At 53.1% G+C, this 23348-nt stretch overlaps 2 protein-coding genes across 2 annotated transcripts in view; both read right to left on the bottom strand.

The window, feature by feature from the left end:
- The window catches only part of Macrod1 (mono-ADP ribosylhydrolase 1), an 899697-nt gene that overhangs the window by 672938 nt on the left and 203411 nt on the right, over positions 1-23348 (bottom strand). The gene's annotated exons all lie outside the window — the stretch shown is intronic.
- Positions 217-6598, bottom strand: Rcor2 (REST corepressor 2). The gene is made up of 12 exons (XM_051146045.1): positions 6110-6598; positions 5378-5434; positions 5049-5129; positions 4735-4787; positions 4485-4646; positions 4247-4371; positions 4087-4156; positions 3795-4010; positions 2604-2681; positions 1536-1593; positions 1177-1406; positions 217-1088 (listed from the first exon to the last, which is right to left on the bottom strand). Exons 1-12 carry the CDS (start codon positions 6234-6236, stop codon positions 774-776), a joined length of 1572 nt encoding a protein of 523 aa, XP_051002002.1. The 5' UTR covers positions 6237-6598; the 3' UTR covers positions 217-773.

The following is a 23348-nucleotide window of genomic DNA, read 5'->3' as shown; positions in this document are numbered from 1 at the left end:
ATCTGAGCTGCTGCCTCCTGGTCCTTCTCCCTGCTGGGCAGGGGCCCAGTACCTGCACCCCCTCCCCACATCCCACCCCCACCCTGGGCAAGATGTAGCCTAGCCTGTCTGCCTTGTCGATGAGAATTAATTTACTGCCTGGGTCCTGGGGGAGGCCAGTGCTGCATGGCCTGTTCACTCCACCCTCGGCACATACATGAAAGACTCATACACTTATGAGGTTGCATTTATTTCTTTTTTAAAAATGTTGAAAAATAAACCCAAGTCTGTTTAAGTCCCCAGCCCTCATTTCTCCCAGCTGCTTCAGGGTGGCCAGTGAGGAGCCTCCCAGCTCCTGACAGTCTCCCTCCAGGTCTCTGCTGGCCCCACCCCAGCCCTCCCACTGCACCTGACTTCTTGCTAAGAGGAGGGGAAGGTGAATGAGGCCAGCTGACACCCCAACTGTCCCCTCTCCTTCCCCCACGCTAAAGTCACTACCCCACACAAAGGGTAGGCCCAGAGGCCAAGCCCTCAGCAGGCAGGCAAGGAGACAGCCATTCCAGTCACAGCCAGGAAGCAGAGTCCTGCAGGCCCTGAGCTCTAGCCCCTGGCTGGGGGTTGACAAGCTCAGCTGCCAGGAACACATGCAGAACCCACAGGTCTAATCTGTGCCAACTGGCAGCTCTGGGTATTTGAAAGACCTGGCAAGAGCCCTAGTCCCTTCTGTCCTTAGTGATGCCAGCAATATCCAGCCAAAGGCTTCAGGAGCCTCTGGGCACTGGAGGACCCAGGGCTCAAAGTGAGGGTGCAGGGGGCTCCAAGGGGGCTCCAATCAGGGTGGGTGGAGGCTGAGGACCAGGGCGGGCACTGTGTCGAGAGGCAGCCAGGGCAGGGCGGATGAGAGGTGGTGGGGGCTGGTTGGGGGCCAGTCGGGGCTGCAGGAAGCGGCCCTGCTGCAGGGGAGGTGGCTGGCGGAGCAATGTGGGAGCTGTGGGCAGAGGTGGCCTCAGCAGTGGAGGTGGCTGAGAAAGTGAGGTGGGTGGTGGAGGCGGGGGCGGTGCAGGGGCTACTGATCGGGGCACTGATGTGGAGACAGATGTAATCTGGACCTGAGGGGAGAGAAAAGGGTGAGGAGGCTGCTCCTGCACTCTGGAGCCTCACCTCTCCTCCCTGAAGACTAAGCCCCCTGCTTCTCACCTCATCGTCGTCTTCTAGGGCTGGGGCTGGCACAGGAGGCCCTCGCCTGGCCTCTTCCATGGGGACTGGAGCTGCAGGGGCCCCGTCCTGCTCAGCCTCCCATTCCTGCAGCACCTCCTCCAGGTTGAAGCGGCGACGGTAGCTCACAAAGAAGGTCTTCACTTGGGTCAGGGTCTTGTTCCCAATCACCTCGGCGATAGCCCCAAAGTCTTTGCCATATCTACGGATAGCTGTGAGAGACAAACCGGGCACTGACTGTAAATGCCCCTCGAGACTACTTACTTCCCCCTCCCCCTTCAGTTCCTGGAAAGGTAAGAGAGGGCTCTAGGGTTCTCAGTACTGGCCATGGCCTGACCCACCTTGTACAGCCAGAAGTTGCTCATCTGTGGTCCAGCGGGAGTTGAACTTGGTATTAGCCTGGAAAGCAAGGAATATAACCATTATACGAAAAATATGGAAAGGGAGGGAGAGCGTAGCGAGATGGCTCAGAAGGTAAGAGCACGGGCAGCTCCAACAGAGAACCCTGTGGTCAGTTCCCCACACCAAGTGGAGGCTCACAACCTAGGTTATCTGGTGCCCTCTTCTGGCCTCCTTGGGCAGCAGGGATACACATGGTGGATTTACAAAGATAGAGACAAACACACATGGAAAAAAAAATCTTCAAAAATATGTATGTGAGCTAGGCATGGTGGCGCACGCCTTTAATCCCAGCACTCAGGAGGCAGAGGAAGGTAGATCGCTGTGAATTCGTGGCCAGGCTGGTCTGCAAAGTGAGTCCAGGACTGCCAAGGCTACACAGAGAGACCCTGTCCCGGAAAAAAAAAAAAAATGTATGTAGAGGCCAGTTAAGGTATCTCGGCAAGCGGGTGTAGTGGTGCACGCCTTTAATCCCAGCACTCAGGAAGTAGAGGTAGGCAGATCTCTGTGAGTTCGAGGCCAGCCTGGACAGCCAAGGCCTCAATAAAAAAAAAAAAAAAAAAAAGGTGTCGCTTCTGCCACCAAGCCTGAGGACTTGAGTTTGATCCCCAAGACCCACAACATGGAAGGAGAGGACAAACTCCTGCAAGTTATCCTCTGACCGCCAGGCGTGGTGGCGCACGCCTGTAATCCCAGCACTCTGGGAGGCGGAGGCAGGCGGATCTCTGTGAGTTCGAGGCCAGCCTGCTCTTGGTCTACAAAGTGAGTCCAGGACAGCCAAGGCTACACAGAGAAACCCAGTCTCAAAAAACCAAAAAAAAAAAAAAAAAAGTTAGCCTCTGACCTCATGTGCACTTATGGTACATGTCGCCATCTCACCCCATCTAAGTTAATAAATGTGAAAAAGTGTTCTGGAAAAAGGTATGCTTCCTAGGCAGACCCCCCCGCCATTTCTGTTCTGCCTCTGTGGAAAGCCCCCTTTTATACCCAAATAAACAGACCAGCCTTACCTCAGGGGGGCGGAGAGGGTCAATGCCACCCTCCAGTGCTTGGCGGAGGCTGCTATTGGTCTGCTTCATGCTCTGAACCTACAAAGGCCAAGGAGAAAGGCGCATGGACCTCTGCACCCACCGAGGCCAACACCACCCACCCAGGAAGCACTGGCCCACTACCACCCAGCTCATTCTTCCCTTGCAACCTTAGGACTCTGATCGTTCAGCCATGTTGGCAGGCCTTTTTTGTTTGACTTACTGGGTTATTTTGTCTTGTTTTTGTTTTTTGAGGGACCTACTGGCCTCAAACTTTTTATAAAGCTAAGACTGGCCTTGAACTCCTGGGATTACAGGGACTTGCTGCAACACCACGCTTTCATTTTATTTTTGAGACCAGGTCTTGGGGCTTGTCAGGCCAAGGGGTAAGACAGGCAGACAAACGTGCTTGCCACAAGCCGGAAGACTTGAGCGTGACCAAGGTAGGAAGAGAGAGCCCCAAGGGCACCTTATACACACATCCATCCTACACACACTTTCCTGCCACCAGGACCGGAGTTTGATCCCTAGTGCCAACTCCTGTCCCACCTTCACGCCTGGCAAGTGTGACCCTTGCCTCACGCACAGGCCAACGGTAGTACTAAATGAGATAAGGTCTCATGTATCCCCAGATAGCCTCAAATTCACTAGGTAGCCAAGGCTAGCCTTCTGTTTAAGGTCTAGAAGAGCTGGAGGGTGGCTCAGTTGGCAGTGCTTTGGCCAGGACGCATGACCCCCGAGCCCTTCATAAACAAGTTATAATAGAGCATGCCTGTACTACAGCGCTTGAGTGGGACAGGTAGGAGCCAGAAACTCAGGGTTTCTCCTCTATTACAGAGCAAACTTGAGACTAGCCTGGGGTACATGAGACCCTGTTCCCCTTTCCGAAAAGAAGCCAGAGAGCTGACCAAACAATTAGGCAAGTAAAACCGCTTGCCACAAAAGCCCAAAGACCTGAGCTTGACCATCAGAACTCAAAGGTACAAAGAACCACATGAGCACCATGCACATGGGTGAGCGAGCCCAAACACAGAGCAGAAAAGACTGTCAAATTATCCTAAGTTCTTGACAGTGGAAACAGAGCCAGGCTGGGCACCTCAGCTGCCCCCAATACAGGTCTCAGGAACTGATGATCCCCTGTGCACGGATGGACCCCTTCTCCTGGGCCCCCACCTGGCGCTTAAGAGAGATGAGCTGTGAGTCGAGACCTCGGAGTGTGAGGTTGGCAAGGTCTGGGCTCCCTGATACAGCAGTGAGGCCCTCAGGACTCAGGTACATGCCCTTGGGTGGACGTCTCCGAGTTCGAAGCGGGTGGTGGCGGTACTGAGACACTGGGACCTCCTTCTTCCCAGAACCAGGCCGTGCATTCAGAGGTCGAGACGGCAGAGGCTGAAGGGAAATCATGCGCAGTCTGAGAACAAGCTGAGGGGCGGGCAGGGCAGGGCAGGGCAGCTAGGGAACTCACCTCTCGCTTGGGGTCTCCAGTATCCGGTTCTCCCTCACTCACAACTCCTCGTCCCTCTTCAAGTTCATCACTGCTGACACAGGGCCAGGGAGGAAATGAGGGAAGACCCAACCCAGAGTACTGTCAGCCTCCTCCCCCGCCCCAGCAGCCTCTCCCCCACCTGTCTTCTTTGTCCTTGCGGCCGCCCAGCCGCCTGGCCTGCCTGTCCATCACACTAGTTCGACTTCGGGTCTTCTTCCAGGAGTAGTAATACTTCACTAGGCTGGGAATCAGCTTGTCAGGTAGCTGGGGAGGCAAGGCCAGAAACAGAAGTCCACCTGAGACGCTGGCCCGAGGTAAGCCGTTTGGGACTGAAGAGCGGCCGAGGGGCACCCAATGGGCCATGGACACAGGCTTACCATCTGCTGGATCCGCTGGAAGCACTTGCCATGGAACCCAAAGGCCTGTTCAAACAGCACCTTGTCCTCAACTGTCCACTCATCGGGAAAGGGGGTGAAGTTGGCTAGGTCCGCCAGCGATTTCTCCACGTCGTGTTTATGCCACAGAAGCATACCGAGCGCCTGGCCCAGGACAGAAGCAGCTCAGGTTCTGCCACCCCAGCACTGCGCTACCCTGTCCCACGCCCATCCCTCGGGACCCCCAGCCCACCTGCTCAATGTTGTAGCCATGCTTCTCCTTGGCCATGGCAATGTACTTGTCAACTGCAGGGGGAAGGAGTGGGGTCACTGAGGGGGAAGCCCCCCCCCAAGCAAGGACCACTCATCAGCCTACAGTCCCAGTCCCTTCTATATGCTCAGGCAAGTCTCAAGCTCCCAGCCTACAACAATGCTCCTACCACAGACTTCCATGTAGGTGGGAGTAACAGCCCACTACTTCTAAGGAAGAGCTGGCCTCAGGCGGACAGAAGCTGGAGCCCTGCTCCCAAGACCGAGCCTGAGCGGGGGCCCCGCCCACCCACTCACGTTTGGCATCGGACACACAGTGGTTGGGTGACCACACCAGCATCCCCTTCAGCTCCTTGTTGCTATAGCGCGCGGGGCTCTCTGAAAGGCAGAAGAGCAGAATTAGCCTGGTGGCGTTCACAGATACCGGAGACCACTGAGCAACACAGTCAAGCTGGGAGCAGAGACCCAGACAGGAGAACAGGAAAAGTAACAGTGCCACAAGGCCACCCACCCTACCCTGCCCACCTCCTGTTCCTCAAGCAGGAGGCAGCCAAGAGTTTGCAGGTGGGGCTGCAGGCCAAGCCATCAGCCTCCACCCCTCCCTCCTTGTCTGTCCTGCCACTCACCAGGCTTGCACTCCGGAATTACTGCTTGGTAATTGGTTCCAACGCGGATCATGCTGTCTGTGGAGCCAGGGGAGGCAGTCAAGACTCCAGGGAAGTGGGGGGAGGACATGGTGGGGGATGTGGCTGATCTGGAGTTCTCCCTTCCTGACCACTCGGAGCCCCCACATCCAGGAGACACACTTTTCCTTGATAGTCGCCCCGCCCCAAGCTACCCTCTGAGACAGGAGACCTGGAGAGGGAGACCCTGCCTAGTCATGGCAGTGGGGGAGGGGGGAGGTTAAGAGGACACTTTAAAAGCCCAGGCCAGAGCAAAGTGCTTTGTTCTGGCTGGGGGTGAGAGCTTGGAGGGCTGCCCCTAGACCTGGACCACAGCCTTGCAGGGAACCCGGGGGCTCCTCCCCACCACACGAGCTTCACAGCTCGGCATGGAGGTGCCTTCCCAGCCTCTGGTCCAATCAGACCTCAGTCCCCTGCAAGATGGCAAGGTATGAAGGACTCAATCCGTCCAAGTGAGGCACCCTAAGCTGCCTCACTGACTGAGGGCAGAGGGGAGGTGGGTGCTCAGGGGCCCAGCTTGTAGATTTCCCGTGCCGGCAGCGCTAAGCATGAGAAGGCAGAGGCTGCAATCTAAGAGCGGCAGAAACCATCTGTGGTTCGCAACTCTCCCCCTCCCCACCTTCCGTGTCCCTTCCCCGGACCAGCGCGCCTTTAACCCTAGGCCAGCGAGCTCACCGTGAGAGTGCTCCTCCTCACTGCTGTCATCCTCCGAGTGCGGCTGTCCACCGTTGGGTGCCGTCTTGGCCCGACTTCGGGACAGGATCCCCGAGCCCGCACTGGGCTTCTCCATCACCGAGGGCATTACCCCGCCCGGCTGCCCCGGGGGGCGCGGGAGCCTTTGGAGAGCTCCGGAGCTTGCCGCGCTTGCCTCGAGTGCCGCGCCCGGCCCGGCCTGGAGGGGTCGCCACTGAGGCTACAAGAGGCGGGAGGTCAGCGTGGCTAGGGTCCGGGAGGTCGAGGGCCCGGAGGGCAGCCCTAACACTCACTGCGACCCCCACGGGCGAGGACGGCAGAAAAGTTTGTGAAGAAGTGGGGGTACGTGGAGGACGGCGCTGCCGTGGGCACGCTCGCTCCGTACGCCCCTCGGGGTTGGGGCTCCCCCGGGAAGAGTCAGGGTGCGCTGCCCTCGGGGAGCCCCGGAGCCGCGCCGCGCGCCTGCCCACGCCGTTCGGCGGGCGAGGGCTGCCGCGCAGTGGCCGCCGCTGCGGACTTCGCGCCCCTCGGTTGTGCCGAGGATGCCCCGGTCCCCAATGAAGGGACCCTGCCCGACCAGACCCCACGGCAGCCACGCCAGCCAGAAGGGGCCCCGGCGGCGGGACGACGCGCACGGCGTGCGGCGCTGGAGCAGAGTTGCCGGGAGGCGGGTGGAGCGCAGCCGCGGGCGCCGCCTCGCACCCTCCCCGGCGCGCTCGCTCGCCTCGCCGCGCTCGCGCTACCGCCGCTCGCTCGCCCGCTCTCCGCCGCCGCTCGCTCCTCGCGCACACAATGAAGCTGCTGGCAGGGAAGTAGTGCCGGCTGCGGCCTCAGCACCCCTCCCCCAGCCGATGCCTCCGCCAGCTGAACATCTGGCCCTGGGGTGGGAGGGAGGGCCCGAGGGGCGGGGCCTGGGGCCGGGGCTAGACCTCCAGGGGGTGGGGTCAAGGACCGGGATGGGGCGTGCGTAGCCCCCCCAGGGGGCACCCCCAGTGTCTCTGAGCTCTCAGACTTAGCCCCTGTGGGTAGACCCCAGTGCCCCCCAGGAGAAGCTGGGGGTCACCCTCACCCACAAGCACACTGGTTCCACACACTACTGGGCTCCGGTTACCGTGGCCTGCCCCGGGGGCCCAGAGGCCGCCTGTCCGCCCGCCCGGGTGGAGCCCAGCTTTTCCTTCCATTTCCCTTCCTGCCAAGGAACTCCCTGCCCCCCCTTCCGCTGGGGGACCCCTCCTTCATGCGCCCTTGGGGGCCAAAGCGGATGGGAGGGCGGACAGGGGCGAAATGAATTTCTCCAACAGCTACTGGGCCAGAACCTGACTTCTGCTGGGTCTGTGGTCCCCAGGGGTCACCCTAGTGTCTCTTAACTGCTGCCGTCTGCGCCCCAAAACAGTGGTACCAAAGACTGAAGGATGGGCTTGGAAGCTATAGGGCAAGATCTGGGCTGAAGGGCGCGAGTTCCCCACGGGGTTCACTGTCACCTCAGCTGGAAGCAGCATCCCCCTCCCCCAGGACAGGCACGGGCAGAGTGAGAGACAGGGAAGCGGGTTGGGAGGCACAGACGGAGTTGGGGGAGGGGGTGGGCAGAGACTTTCAAAGCCAGACCCAGCCACCCTGCCAGGCACACAAAGAGCCAGCGCACTCACCGGCAGCAGCTCGAAGCCTGTGAGCTGCGCCTGTGCCCGTCCCCGCCGCCTGGGGCACGTGCTGCAGCTCACACAGGCCGAAGCCCCCGCCCGCCGCCCCTCCCACGGGGAGCCCGGACTCCTGGACACGCCTCTACACGGGCACACCCCGCTATGCCCAGATCGAGCCGAGCCTGCACTCGCACCCTCCTCTCCCTTCCCTTCCTTGGCCACTCTGTAATCAGATTCCTAAATTTAGAAGCAGCCCTGGCCCCAACCGGGGATCCCTGCCCCCACCCACTGCCTGTGGCCGACCGGTCCGGGTCCTGCGGTCAGGCCAAGACCTGGCTGGGGCATCCTGTTCCTGGGGGCTTCTTGCCTGCGGCCCGCAGAGTCAAACACGACCCCACCCGACTTCAGCACTGGCCGGCCACATAGGGCCACCCAGTCAGCGGCCACGTTGCCCGACACACCTCGGGCCAGGGTTATGGGGCCTTTTTTCCTCCCCTTAAATCATGAGCTGGGCACCAAGCCCCAGGGTGGGGATATCTGGGACCAAAAAAAAAAAAGGTTGAATGAACCAAAGGTGATCTGAGTTGAAGGGGTCTGTTCAAAGAGGCAAAACAACTTCCGGTGACACCTAGAAAAGAGTGCCAGGAGTCCAAAGCCCGCTGTGCACACCACCGTCTCCTACGATGGCGTCTTTCTGGCTTCCGACAACCATTAGCCAAGGCTTCCATTGAGGCCCCATCCTTCACTTGCTCCCTTCCATGGTAGAACCGAGAATCCTAGGCCCAGGCCCCTACCCACCTCAGACCTCAAGCATCAAGCTCAGCTCTCGCTTCCTTCCTCCAGGGCTGCCCCAGGTGCCCTGGCACAAGGCCTAGCAGGGATCCCAAGCCGCTTCTCTCTCACACACCGGGACCCAATCCTGTCCTCATTTATCCCTGGAGCCAGGCCTGCCGCCGCCCCGCACCCCCAACACACACCACAGGAAGAGCCTACTCTGGGGTGGGGGCAGGGCTGGGAGGTTTTAGTCTTCACTCGCTTATTTATTATTTATTATTTATTTAGGTAAGGGGGCTGTCTGGACGGCCTGAAATGGTGAGCCTTCTGCCAAGGAAGTGAGACACATTAGGGGCAATTGTGGGGGCCACAGGGTGCAGAGAGGTTGGCTGCTTCCGAGTGATCTATTTCGTCCCCCCCCAAGCTGCAAGGAGAGGCAAGGTCCCACCCCTCCCACCTGCTGCAGCCACCCCCTCCCCAGCTGGCCCCCTCTTTTGTGCGAAGGCACACAAAGGACAAGGGGCCCCGGCCGGTCTGGCCATCTGCTCCTAGCAGCTTGGAGGCTCTTAAAGAGACAGCTCCCCCTCCCTGCGGCCCTGGGGCTGTGGGGTGTGGCTGTGGCTATGCCACCAGGACCCAGTCAAGGCGGTACCCCCAGGTCCCACCCACTCTAGTTCCCCAAGTCCTAAGGTCAGGAATCTCCTTCCCTCAGGCATGGGGTGCAGGAGGTGCCACGTGGCCAGGAATATGGGGTGTGATGATGGAGACAGGCAGCCAGGGACTGGCCCCTCCTATCATGCAGCCTGACGAAGCACAGAAGCAAGCAGCAAGAACCGGGTCCCTCACCTCCCTGTGGCCACCTGCAAGCCCGGCTAGAGCTCAGGTCTCCCGGGAAAGCTCTCCCGCCATTTTGACAGATGAGCTGCTTCTACTCTTGGCCCACAGGGAGGGAAGGCGAACACAACAGCGCCCTGCCTTCTTCCTAGGGATGCAAGCCAGAGCACAGGCTGCCTCACAGCAAGCCCAAGCCCACAACCAGGCACATTTATCCTCTCCGCTCTTCCACAGGAAACTGGAGCTTTCTTAGCCCTATGCAGGTCTCTGTCTGCAGCTTGCCTCCCTTGCCTCAGCCCTGAAAGGCTCCTGGGCGCTCAGATCCCCAGGAAAGCCTGCTGTGATTCACCACTCAGTTCAGACACAACGTGTTCGATAGCTTGTGTCGTTGTGTTCCTTGCCGTGTTCTTAGAGCCTAGCATAGAGCAGGCACTCAGCATTTGCTGAGGGAAACGGCAGCTATCAGGAGCCCCGCGGCCTTTCCCCTTAGCTGAGCTCCTGTGTGCTAGACCTGCTGGGCATCTCGCCTCCTCCCTCTTCAAGGTGAGGCAGAGAGACAAGGGTTGAACAGGGATGCTGGGAAGGAAAAGGCAGGGTGACCTTGGGTGAGCCACCGGGCCTCCCCTCCTCTCAAAGGCGGGGGCAGCTCCAACCAATCCCTAATCTGCCAACCCTGCCAGACAGACTGGGACTGTCCAGAGCAGAGGCTGGAGGCTGGCTGCTGTGGTGTGGTGCCTGGGACCCTCGCCAGGCCCTCAGTGGCCACAGCCAAGGGGCTAAACTTGGGGAGGGAGGCAGGCTGGTAGGCCTAGGGTGGAGGAAAGACGGTGGCAAGACCCAGGCAGAAACCTCGTATAGAGCAATAGGGGAGGGGAGAGGTGCTCCCCTTTCAGAGGTGGGTAAGGGAGGTATCCTAGAGAGGAAAGAGCAGAGGCAATTCTCCCTGGCCCCTTCAGTGCTACTCAGACAGAAATTCATCCTTCAGAGCTCTCTGTGCCCCGCTAGGGGCCTCCTGGCAGGCTGGAAATGAGGGTGCTTCCTCCTCATCTCCGGGCACTATTGGTGATCACCACTTCCTCCAGCAACACGCACCCCACCCCAGCTCGAAATAACAACAACAACAATAATAATAAGGAGAAGACGGAGGGAGGAAGAGAGGTGGTAATCCAGTGTTTGGCACAACTTCAGCTCAGAGGCTAAAGGAGGCTCTGAGCCAAGAAATAGTTATGAAGTCTGAGAGTTGGACCCCAGGCTTCCTGACCCGCAGGGACGAGGAAAGCTGATACCTGCAGCCAAGCATCTGGGGAGCTAGGAGGGAAGGGTCCGAAAGGCCTTGGCTGACAGACAGGAAAGCAACAGGGGCCTCCCAGACTATACAAGAGGCAGCTGCCAGCTCCAGTAGGCTGCTTGGGTTCCAGAAGCTTTTAGAAGTGGACAGCCCCTCACCCTCACCTGGACAACAGCTGCGCCCTCTGGCGGTGGCCGACCAGACTAGAGGAGCCCCACCTTCAACAGGGCGTGACTGTTCTCCCAAGGAGACTTAGTCAGGCGCCCCAGGAATCCAAGCTTCTGGACTAGATACCTGGCCATTGGTGCCACGCACCTAACCTGGGCCATGAGGGCCACTGAACCAGCAGGCCAGAGAGCTCCAATCTAGGATGATTTCCAACTCTGCTTCTTTCTTGCTGTGTGGCCATAGGTAAATGACTTGCCCTCTCTGACCCTCTGTTCCTCCGCTTCTAAAAGGGGATAATTTTCACTTCATCATTTATTAAGAGGATCCAGTAACATCTCAGGTGGGATGCAGTACACGCATCCTTCAATGCTGCTTTCCTTAGGGAGCCAAGACACATCCCATACAAGACCCCAGCGAGCCTTAGGCTTACTGCTGTATGAGGTAGCCTACACACTGGATCAGCTTAAGGCTGGTCTGATGGGGCCATAGAGGGACTCCTGGGTCTGACCTCTGACCAAGATTCTCCTTCACGGTGACATCAGACAGTCTGCAGCTTCCTTTTAGACGGTTTCTGTCTCAGTGATCCTGTCGAGCATAATTAATACATAGCTGGATACAGTTTCTTCAGTGCTTCTCCCATCGTGGACCACTCCCACTCAATAACCTTCCATGGCTCCCTGTTGTCTTCCTGCAAAGCTTGCCCAGCCTAGTACAGGAGGGCTATCTAGCCTGTGCCTTGTCCAGCCAAACAGGTCTGTTTACCATCCCCACCCTGCACACACCAGCCTCAGGGGCAACCCTCCAAGAAAGAGTCACTCTGTCTCCTCCCTCCCAAGGCACTTCACAGTGTTTGCTGTAGGCTCAATTTTCTTAACAAATATATTTTATTACGAACTTACTAACCGAGCATACATCACTTATAACCCGACTAACCGAAACAATAGAAGAGGACTAAAGAACCACGATAGCAAAACCGTGAGGAGATCAGTTCCGAGGAACGATTCTCCTGGCGTAATCAACAGTTTGGTTCTCATCCACCTCTTCAAGATCCCTTCCTCTCAACCCAGAAACCTGCCTCTGGGGTCTTGCCTCTGGACCCCAGCCAAACCCCTCTCCCCCACCTCTGCAGCCTCCTTCACTCTGGCTTCTGTTTCCAGCTGAAGCCACCGCTGTCCCCCTTCCCCCAAGCTGGGTCTCGAGAAAGGTTGTTCATAACTCCTCTATCCTTGCCCTCACCTCCCACTCATTCCCCAATCCCAGGAGTGTCATGCCACCGAAGCTGTCTGGCAAGGTCACCAGCCGCGTGGTTATCTCTAATGTCAAAGGCATTGGGCAGGGGGTCATTCTGCCCTAAGCACACTGGACACCAGTCTCCAAAGGCTCTGTGCTTAGTCCTTGGGGCTCTGAGTCCCCCAACTCTCCAGGCTCCAGTGTAGGCTACAAGCAGCCCCAGCACTGTCCCCAACCCAGCCCTAGCCCCAGGCTCCCTCAAGACTGCAACGCTGACCTGGAAGGCTTTGCCACCAGCTGCCTGCCATCTCCCCATCTCCCTTGCTTTCAGCTCCTCACTCTCCAAAACTGCTGTTGATGCCCCCCTCCCACTTTCCAGCCTCCTACCCACCTCCCTGCCTCCTCTTTTGCCCACTTCTAATCTGCCCTGCATCTGTTTCATTTGTATGTTTACGGGTGTTCTGCCTGAGTGTTTGTATGTTCCCATGTGCATGCAGTGCCCTCGGAAGCCAGAAGGCATTGGTACCCCTGGGACTGGAGTTACAGACAGCTGTGAACCCACATGTGGGTGCTGGGAATCAAACTCAGGTCCTCTAGAAGAGCATCCAGTCCTCTAAACCACTGAGTCATCTTTCTAGACTCTCCCTCGACCCCCACCCAGACAAGGTTTCTCTGTGTTACAGCCCTGGCTGTCCTGGACTCACTTTGTAGATTAGGCTGGCCTCAAACTCACAGAGATCCTCCTGTCTCTGCCTCCAGAGTGCTGGGTTTTCTAGACTCATTTTTGTTGTTGTTATTGTTTTTCAAGACAGGGTTTCTCTGTGCAGCCTTGGCTGTTCTGGACTCGCTTTGTAGACCAGGGGCCTCAAACTCACAGAGATCTGCCTGCCTCTGCCTCCCATGTGCTGGGATTAAAGGTGTGCGCCACTGCATGCAGCTGCTTTCTAGACTCTTAGCCTGTCCATTATTTCAGTCAGAGTGATCTTTCTAAAACAAGACCAGATTAAGTCAGTTGCCTGCTTCTCATCCTGGCCCAGAAACAAAGGAGCAAGCTGGCTCAGTGGGTAAAGGTGCTTGCCACCAAGCCTGATGACCTGAGTTCAGTCCCCAGGGAGACCCACAGGACAGAAAGCAAAAACAAAACCTTGAGCCTGGCAAGTTATCCTCTGATTTCCACAAAATAGCACACACACACACAGAGTCCTGTGGGCTGTTGTTTGTTTGCCAACTTGACAAGCTATTGTCTTCTAGGAAGAGGGAACCTCCATTACAGTGACCTGTCCGAATGTGGGGAGATTGATATGGGGGAGCTCAACCATTGTGGATAGTGTCACCCCTGAGCAGGTGGTCCTGGGTGACAGAAGAAAGCAGGCTGAGGGCTGGAGAGATGGCTCAGCGGTTAAGAGCACCGTCTGCTCTTCCAGAGGTCCTGAGTTGAATTCCCAGCAACCACATGGTGGCTCACAAGCATCTGTCATGAGATCTGGTTCCCTCTTCTGGTGTGCAGGTGTACATGCAGGCAGAACACTGTATATGTAATAAATAAATAAATCTTTAAAAGAAAGAAAGAAAGAAAGAAAGAATTTTCCTCACCAAATGACTTTTGGTCACAGTGTCTTTATTACGACACCAGAAAGCAAACTTGGGCGTTGTGTATCCCAGGCTGAACCTCCAGGAAAGGATGATCTTGTCCCGCCCCTGTCACCTTCCTTCACCTCCCAAGTGCTTGGATTGCAGTCGCGTACCACCGGCCTGTGTATCATCCCATGCTGGCCAGGGCTTCGTGCCCGGTATCTGTGTAAGCACGTCCCCACCCCTGGCCAAGCTGCAGGCGGGCACAATGGCTCAGTGGATAAAGGCACTTGCTGCCAAGCCTGACAACCTGACTTTGAATCCCGAGCCTACATGATAGAAAAAGAGAGCCAACTCCTGCAGATTGTCATCAGACTGCCATGTACATGCTGTGACACATTCATGCCCTCCCCACATACAAATAAATAAAATAGATGTAAAGCATCTTGTTTCTTTGGGGTTTTGCTTGTTTGTTTGTTCATTTTTTAGAAAAGAAAACCAACTAATTGTTGGTGTAGGTTGCCCTCTCAGCTCCCTCAGGAGACTGAGGCAGAAAGAGCAAAGCTCAAGGCTAGCCTGGGCTACAGAACAAAAGTGGCTCCCAAGTGCTGGGATTCAAGGCCTGAGCCACCATGCCCAGCACAAACCAAACAAACCAACAAACAAAAACCTGTCTTTAAAAGGGAGGGGGCACAGATCTGGAGAGATAGTTCATTTGGTAAAATGCTCACTGTATAAGCATGAGAGTCCAAATTCAATCTCCAGCACCCACATAAAAAAATAATAAAATTAAGCCAGCATAGTGGTGCATGCCTTTAATCCCAGCACTTGGGAGGCAGAGGCAGGCAGATCTCTGTGAGTTTGAAGCCAGACTGGTCTACAAAGTGAGTGCAAGACAGCGAAGGCTACACAGAGAAACCTTGTCTTCAAAAAAAAAAAAAAAAAAAAAAAAAAAAACAGCCGGGCAGTGGTGGCACACACCTGTGGTCCCAGCACTTAGGAGGCAGAGGCAGGCGAATCTCTGTGAGGTCAAGGCCAGCCTGGTCTACAAAGTGAGTCCAGGACAACCAGGACTACACAGAAAAACCCTCTCTTGAGGGAAAAAGAAAAAAGAAAAGAAAAAAGAAAAAAAGAAAAGAAAGAAAGACAAAAAAAAAAAAAGTTATAAAAGCTAGGTGATGGTGGTGCACATCTTTAATCCCAGCTCTCAGGAGGCAGAGGCAGAAGCAGGCAGATCTATGAGTCTGGTCTACTGAGTGAGTTCCAGGGTAGCCAGGGCTACACAGAAAAACCTTGTCTACAAAAGAAAACAAACAAACAAAAAGCCAGGTACAGTGGTGGGCTTCCGTAATCCTGGCCCTAGGAGTGGGAGATAGGAGGGTTCCTGAGGCTTGCTGAGACCTGAGATCCAGGTCTCAAAATAAGTTGGAGGAGGCAGGAGATGGCCCAGAGGCTAAGAGCATAGGCTTTTCTTCCAGAAGACCTAGGTTCAATCCTACACACACACAAGGCAACTCACGACTCCAGTACCAGTGTATCCAATGTTCAGGCCTGCAAGGGGCACTGGATGCACGTGGCAAAACACCCACATTGCATACATAAATTTTTAAAAAATAAATTGGAAGCCAGGCAGTGGTCGTGCAGTCCTTTAATCCCAACATGTATAGCTCTGTGAGTTTGAGACCAGCCTGGTCTACAGAGGTAGTTCTAAGACAGCCAAGGATACACAAAGAAACCCTGTCTTGAGAAACATCATCATCATAATAACAACAACAACAACAACAACAACAATAATAATAATTATTATTACTATAAATAATAATTATTTATTATATTATTATTATTTATTATATAATTATTATATTATTATTATTATTACTATAAATAATAATTATTATTGTTGTTATTATTTATAGTAATAATTATTAATAAATAAATAATTGGACAGCAACTGAGGAAGAGGCATACTGCTGACTTTTAGCCTTTACATACATACATATGCATGTGCACATGTACATGAACACACATGTGCATGCATGTATAAGGAGAGGGAGGGGAAAGTAAAGGTAACATATTCAAGGGCACCTTGAAGACATGGGAGCACATTGGTTTCTTAGTGACACTGAGCCCTTGAGACAACCTGCGCCCCCCCCCCCCGCAGCCCCTCACCCCGCACCCCTCTCACCCCCCCATACCCTGCCCCCCACCAGTCCACTGAACCTAAGAGCCTTCCTCTCACTTGTGATCTCCATTCTCTGGTACCTGAAACCACAGCCTCAGAAATAGACACGAGTGTCCACATCGGCCCGCTATTCCCTTCAGACTCTGCGCAAGTCCCTTTAGTGCAGCCCGCTAGCAAGCCCTTCAAACCTAGCTCAGGTGTCGTCTTGTCTAGCATATCCGTGGCCTCTCCATTTCCACACCACTGGCCTGTTTACCATGAGCTCAGACAGAGAGAGGCTGCTGCTGTCGCTCCCACCTGAGCACCTGAGGTTTCCACGGCAAGTGACAGAGGTAGATTCTCCCATCCAACCCCGCTTAGTTTCCTAGATCACACAAGGGTGCTATAAACATAGACAAGTAGTGTCTCAACACAGGCCTGCTGAGGGCTCTGCCTCCCAAGGAAGTCCTTCCTCAGACACACTGCTAGGTCCCTGGTCACCTCAGAGCCACTCTTGCCTTTATTCCACCAACATACCAGGAGCTGCCTGAAGCCAAAGACTTGCAATAATCATAGAAATCAGAATGAACTTCAAGTGCCTATTAGTTAGTTTTCCACACTCCATTCCCAGACCCTAATTAGCAGAAGTACACAGCGGGCGCTCAATAACTATTATTGAATAAATTAGTGGATGAATAAGCAAGTGAATTGAAGGCGTATAAATACCAACCACTGTGTGCAGTGGGCCCTACCTGAGTTAGCTTGCCCTGCCACTCTCTCAGAAACCCTACTGTAGCGAGTGAGAAGCCAAGGTCCCAAGTCGCCTGAAGATTATTGGCTTGACACTGGCAGAGGAGAGGAGTGGGAGCTGATACCAAGCACAGCCAGGCCCTACGTCCTTATTGTCTCTGACTCTGTCTGTCTGTCTGCCTGCCTCTCTCCTCTCTCTCTCTCTCTCTCTCTCTCTCTCTCTCTCTCTCTCTCTCTCTCTCTGTAGCCTTGGCTCTCCTAGACTCCCTTTGTAGAACTCACAGCGATCCACCTGCCTCTGCCTCCCGAGTGCTGGGATTAAAGGCATGTGCCACCACGCCCGGCCAATTTTTTTTTTTTTTTAAGACAGAGTTTCTCTGTCACCCTGGCTGTCCTGGACTAGCTTTGTAAACCAGGCTGGCCTCGAACTCACAAGATGTGCCTGCCTCTGCCTCCTCACAAGATGTGCCTGTCTCTGCCTCCTGAGTGCTGGGATTAATGCATGTGCCACCACCATCTGGCCAGAGTATTTTTTTAATTAATTAATTTTTATGTATATGAGTACTCTATCTGCATGTACACCTACATGACAGAAGAAGGCATCAGATCACATTATAGATGGTTGTGAGCCACCATGTGGTTGCTGGGAATTGAACTCAGGACCTCTGAGAGAGCAGACAGTGCATTTAAGCACTGAGCCATCTCTCCAGCCCAACACGGAGTACTTTTAAAGCACACAAACAAAGCTATGCATGGTGGTACAAGCTTTACTCCCAGCACTTGGGAGGCAGAGACAGGTACATCTATTTGTCTTTGAGGCCATCTTAATCAATATAGTGAGTTCTAGGACAGCCTGGACTACATAAAAAAGCCCTGTCTCAGGCTGGAGAGATGGCTCAGAGGTTAAGAGCACTGGCTGTTCTTCCAAAGGTCCTGAGTTCAATTTCCAGCAACCACATGGTGGCTCACAGCCATCTATAATGAGATCTGGTGCTCTCTTCTGGCCTGCAGGCAAAGCACTGTATACATAATAAATAAATAAATCTTAAAAAAAGAAAGAAAGAAAAAGAGAGAGAGAGAAAGGCCCTGTCTCAGGCTGGAGAGATGGCTCAGCGGTTAAGAGCGCTGTCTGTTCTTCCAGAGGTCCTGAGTTCAAATCCCAGCAACCACATGGTAGCTCACAACCATCTATAATGTGATATAATGCCCTCTTCTGGCCTGCAGATGTACATGCAGGCAGAGTACTGTATACATAATAAATAAATAAATAAATAAATAAATAAAAGGCCCTGTCTCAAAAGAAAACCAAGCCTAGCTAGGCAGTTGTGGCACACACCTTTAATCCCAGCACTCAGGAGGCAGAGGCAGGCAGATCTCTGCTAGACCAGCCTGGTTTACAGAACAAGCTCCAGGACAACCAGGGCTACTCAGAGAAACCCTGTCTTAGAAAACTAAAACCAGCCAGGTGTGGTGGGACACACCTGTAATCCCAGCACTCTTGAAGGCAGAAGCAGGTGGAGCTCTGTGAGGCTAGCCTCGTCTACAAAGTGAGCCAAGAACAGCCAAGGTTACACTGAGAAACCTTGTCTTAAAAAACTGGAAAAAAAGGGGGGGGCTGGGTGTGGTGGCACACACTTTTAATCCCACCACTCGGGAGGCAGAGGCAGGTGGATCACTGTGAGCTCCAGGCCAGCCTAGTCTACAAAGGAAGTCCAGGACAGCCAAGGCTACACAAAGAAGCCCTGTCTCAAAAAAAAAAAAAAAAAAAAAACAGGAGAAAAAAAGAAAAACCAAAACCAACCAAACACACACACACACACACACACACACACACACACACAAAACAGCCCTAAGATGCTGGAGTCTTGGAGAAGGCACAGGTCAGCTCCTGGAGCCCCTGATGTCCCTGCCTTTCTGTGCCTCAGCTGTTCTGTGTCTGGCCTCTTTCCTTCCATCTGCCTCCCTGCCATTCCATTTCATGCCGGTGGCAGACATTACTAATCCCTCCTGGCAGCCTTTCTTGCTGAAGTAAGCTGCAGAGCACAGTCCCCATCAGCAGTCTCAGGGCCTCGTGCCAACCAATATCCGCTGGCTGAGACCATGCCACGCAGGAGATGAGATGGGCCTGGGGAATGGTGGACAGGAAGCATTTGTTAGCTGAATGACCACGCCTACAAATATCCCACCATCCCTCGGTTTGCTTATCTGCACTGGGTTACTTGTCCCTGCAGGCTCACTGCTGAATCCATTGGGGGAATCTGCTTTCACCTCTGGGCTGTGGCTGTGGCTCTCAGGCCCAGACCTGCCACAGAAAAAGAGTGAAAGGCTTGGAGCCTTTTCCTAATCACACTACAGACAAAACAGTACTGCGGGGAAGGTGCAGGGGGTGTGTGCAGGCATTGTTGTCCACCCCCAATTACCACAGTTCCTCCTGGCTACAGCTTAAACGGGGTCCCCCCCAAATTCCAGTGTTGGGGCTCATTACTTTGGTTCAGTTGATAGAAAGCTTGTCTGGTAAATATAGAGTCCCAAGCTTGATCTCCAGCTCTGCATAAGACTAGACACGGGGGCACACCACTGTAATCCCAGGACTTGGAAGCAAGAGAGTCCATTAAGAGCTCAAACCAATGGTGGCGCACGCCTTTAATCCCACCACTCGGGAGGCAGAGGCAGGTGGATCTCTGTGAGTTCGAGGCCAGCCTGGTCTACAAAACGAGTCCAAGACAGCCAAGGCTAAACAGAGAAACTCTTTCTTGGAAAAACAAAAACAAACAAAAAAACAAGAAAAGAAAGAACCCCTGTCTCAAAATAAGAATAAAATAGACATGACTTCATGTAGACTAGGCTGACCCCAAAACCAATTCAATATGTAGCCAAGGATGACCATAACTCCATATTCTCCTTGCTTCTGCCTCCCAGGCGGTAGGATTAACAGCAGAGCTAGAAGCCCCTGCCCTTCTACTAGTTTGGACGTGTTCATTGTTCGTTCGGTACTAGAGGTGGGGCCTATGCCAGACAGACACTCTACTACCACTGAGCAACTCCAGGACAGCCAAGGCTACACAGAGAAACCCTGTCTCAAAAAACAAAACAAAACAAAACAAAAAAAACCTACACCATGTCACACATCCTCCTAACCCAAACACACAGATAGACAGATAAATAATAGATACATAGATAGATAGATAGCTTATAGATAGACAGAGATTTCTTTTCTTTCTTTTTCTTTTTTTTTTTTTTTTATGGTTTTTTGAGACAAGGTTTCTCTGTGTAGCCTTGGCTGTCCTGGACTCACTTTGTAGACCAGGCTGGCCTTGAACTCACAGCGATCCGCCTGCCTCTGCCTTCCATTCTTTTCTTTTTTAAAAAAGATTTATTTGTTTATTATTTATACACTATTCTGCCTGCATGTATGCCTAGATGCCAGAAGAGGGCACCAGATCTCATTGTAGATGGTTGTGAGTCACCATGCAGTCACTGGGAATCGAACACAGGACCTTTGGAAGAACAGTCAGTGCTCTTAACCTCTGAGCCATCTCTCCAGCCCCAGGTAGATATTTCTAAGGGAGGTGACTGTAGGACTTAGACAGGCCATACAAGGAGCACACTATGTAACGTGATCGCATTCCTCTGGAAGCCGAGAAGAAAGGCAGTTAAGTACAGTGCCCCCTTTTCACAGGCCTGACTTCACAAGCTCAGAACTGGAAGACATGAACTTCTGCGGTTTAAGCCCCGTGGCGTACGCTGCTTGGCTCTTGCCAGCCGACCTAGCAAACTGATGCGAAGGGTGTAGTTTCTCCACAGAGTTAACTGGACAGAGAACTAAGGAGGCCACCTTAGGACCCAGGAGGTGGAGGCAGGAGCATCCGGGAGTTCAGAGCCATCCTCTGTGACAGTCCGTTCAAAGACAGCCTAGAACACAGGAGACCCTGTCTCCTACACAGGTGCTGTTGCTCCAGGTAGCGGCTCTTTGTTATATGTGTCTTACAATCTGGACTGGACCCTTGAAATCCCAGTGAAAGGAGACCCCGTTCCAGAGTTATCCTCTGATCTCCATATATATATACTCTGGCATATTTGCCCGCACACATAGACAACAAAAATAATAAACTATTCCTTAGCAGGAAAGTACAGAAAGCTGGGTGTGGTGGGCAGTGCACAGCGTTAGTACCAGCACTCAGCCAAGGTATGTGAACCTCTGTCGTGAGTTCCAGGTCAGCCTGAGCTATATCATGAGACCCTGTCTCAAATATATCAAATAAATTAAATGATTACTTAATTTAAAAAAAATTAAAAGGGTCTCAGACCAGGACCTCTTCTTCCTGGCCCACTGTGGGAAGGGCCTGGCCCTCTCTCTAGCCTTGGTTTCCATCCATGAAAAAGGAAGTATGAAGCTGAGTGGCCTTTTTTTTTTTTTTAAGTCTTTGGAGATGGGTTTCTCTGTGTAATAGCTCTGTCTGTCTTAGAACTCACTCTGTAGTCCAGGCTGGCCTCAAACTTATGGAGATCCACCTGCCTCTGCTGCCCATGTCCTGGGATTAAAGGCATGTGCCAGCTGGGCTTGGTGGCGGACGCCTTTAATCCCAGCACTTGGGCAGCAGAAGTAGGTGGATCTCTGAGTTCAAGCCCAGCCTGGTCTACAGAGTGAGTCCAGGATAGTCAGGGCTACACAGAGAAACCCTGTCTGGAAAAATCAAAAAACGAAAAGAAAAACAAAAACAAGCAAAAGAAAGAAGAAACAAAGAAAGAAACAAGCAAAGAAGAAAACAAACAAAGGCAAGTACAGACCAGATAAACATCGTGTGGTTGTTAAAGGTGCTTTTTTTTTTTTTTAAGATTTACTTATTTATTATTATGTATACAGTGCTTTGCCTGCATGTACACCTGCAGGCCAGAAGAGGGCATCTGATCACATTCTAGATGGCTGTGAACCACCATGTCGTTCCTGGGAATTGAACTCAGGACCTCTGGAAGAGCAGTCAGCGCTCTTAACCTCTGAGCCATCTCTCCAGCCCTATTGTGTGGTTGTTATAGTTGCCATATAAAGCATCCCTCCCAGGAGGCATGTGAAGGCTTTGTCCCCAGCTGCTGGCACTGAGAGGCACTCTGGGTCATGCATGGGTGACCCTACTGATGAGTTCTCGGCTGAGTTGGGCTTTGAGATGGGGCTAGGTTGGAGGAATGAGTCCACTAATGTGGACCTTTCCAGGGTACATCTTGCCCCTGGCTTTCATTCATTCTCCTGTTCCACTTTTCCTCTCCCCTCTTTTCTTCTTCCTAGCAACCAAGAGCTGAACATGTTCCTCCCCCGCCACCCCTGCCGCCATCACAGAAGCCTACAAGCCATGGAGCCAGCCAACCGTAAGGAGACCTGTGACACCATAAGACAAAACAAATCCTCCCTTGCTCAACTCGTTTTCTCCAGTATTTTGTCACAGTGACAAAAAGAGTGGCTAACACATGACTCCTGACAATGTGACACCTTCCCAAGGCCGCTAGGATGGCTGTCTTATGTTCCAGCCGCTGCTCATGGCCTCCGTTAGTGTTCTGGTGCCAGGAGCAGAGCCTGAGAAACTTGCAGAAGAGAACAAGCTGGGAATGAACTCCCTGAGGATGGAAGCCAGGGCCTTGCACATGATAGGTCAGTGATTTCCAGCCCTCTGTCTGTCTGACTGTCTGTCTGTCTATCTTATCTAGTGTGTTTGAGTGTTTTGCTTGCTTGTATGTCTGTGTACCTAGTACATGTAGTGACCACAAGGGCCAGAAGAGAGCATGGGATTCTCCCCCGACTGGAGTTACAGATGGTTGTGAGGCATCCTGTGGGTGCTGGGAATCCAACCCTGGTCCTTCGGAAGAGCATTCAGTGCTCTTAATATCTGAGTCATCTCTCTGGCCCTACTTTCTTATATTGACACAGATTCACTATGGAACCCAGCCTGGCCTTGAACTTACTTTCTTTCTTCTTTTATTTATTTTTTGTTTGTTTAGAAATTTTCGTTGACCAGGCATAGTGGTGCAGGATCTCTGAGTTCAAGGCCAGCCTGGTCTACAGAGTGAGTCCAGGACAGCCAAGGCTTTCTCAAAAAACAAAACAAAAAGAAAGAAAAAGAAATTTTGTTTGTTTGTTTTAAGACAAGATTTCTTTGTGGGGCTGGAGAGATGGCTCAGAGCACTGCCTGTTCTTCCAAACGTCCTGAGTTCAGTTCCCAGTGGCTCACAACCATATATAATGTGATCTGATGCCCTCTTCTGGCATACAGGTATAGATGCAGGCAAAACACTGTATATGTAATAAATAAATAAATCTTTAAAAAAAGAAAAAAAAAGATTTCTTTGTGTAGTCCTGGAACTTAACTCAGAAATCTGCCTGCTTCTGCCTCCCAAGCTTGGGGATTAAAGGCATGCACCTCCAGGCCTGGATTTGCTTTGTTTTTAAGCAGGCTTAATTTATTGTATTTTTCTCTTGGGGAAAAAAAAAAAACTACTTAACCAGGCTTGGTGGAGCATGCCTGTAATCCCAGCATTCAGGGAGGCAAAGGCAAGCCAGTCTCTGTGAGTTCCAGGCCAGCTTGGTCTAAAAAGCCAATGCTACACAGAAAAACCCCGTCTTGAGGAAGAAAAAAACAAAAACAAAAAACAAACTACTTAGGTAGTCACTGCCTGAGCTTGGATCCTTTGCACAGAGACTCTGGCTTACATTTTCACAAGATGATCAGTGAATTCTCATTATGAAGACTTGGGGAACACAGTCACTTGCCATGGGTCAGGGATCAGAGAGCTGTAGTTTTGGAGTTGGCATCAAAAGTG

The sequence above is a fragment of the Acomys russatus genome, chromosome 5 (assembly GCF_903995435.1).
Source record: "Acomys russatus chromosome 5, mAcoRus1.1, whole genome shotgun sequence".
Taxonomy (NCBI): Eukaryota; Metazoa; Chordata; class Mammalia; order Rodentia; family Muridae; genus Acomys; species Acomys russatus.
The sequence above is the reverse complement of the archived record's forward strand: the minus strand, read 5'-3'. Positions and strand labels throughout refer to the sequence as shown.

Coding starts and splice junctions, on each gene's coding strand:
- Rcor2 (XM_051146045.1), bottom strand. CDS start 6,236: ATGCCCTCGGTGATGGAGAAGCCCAGTGCGGGCTCGGGGATCCTGTCC. Junction 4,011..4,086: donor CTGGAGACCCCAAGCGAGAG/GTGAGTTCCCTA, acceptor ATTTCCCTTCAG/CCTCTGCCGTCTCGACCTCT. Junction 2,682..3,794: donor TCATCTCTCTTAAGCGCCAG/GTGGGGGCCCAG, acceptor TGGCCTTTGTAG/GTTCAGAGCATGAAGCAGAC.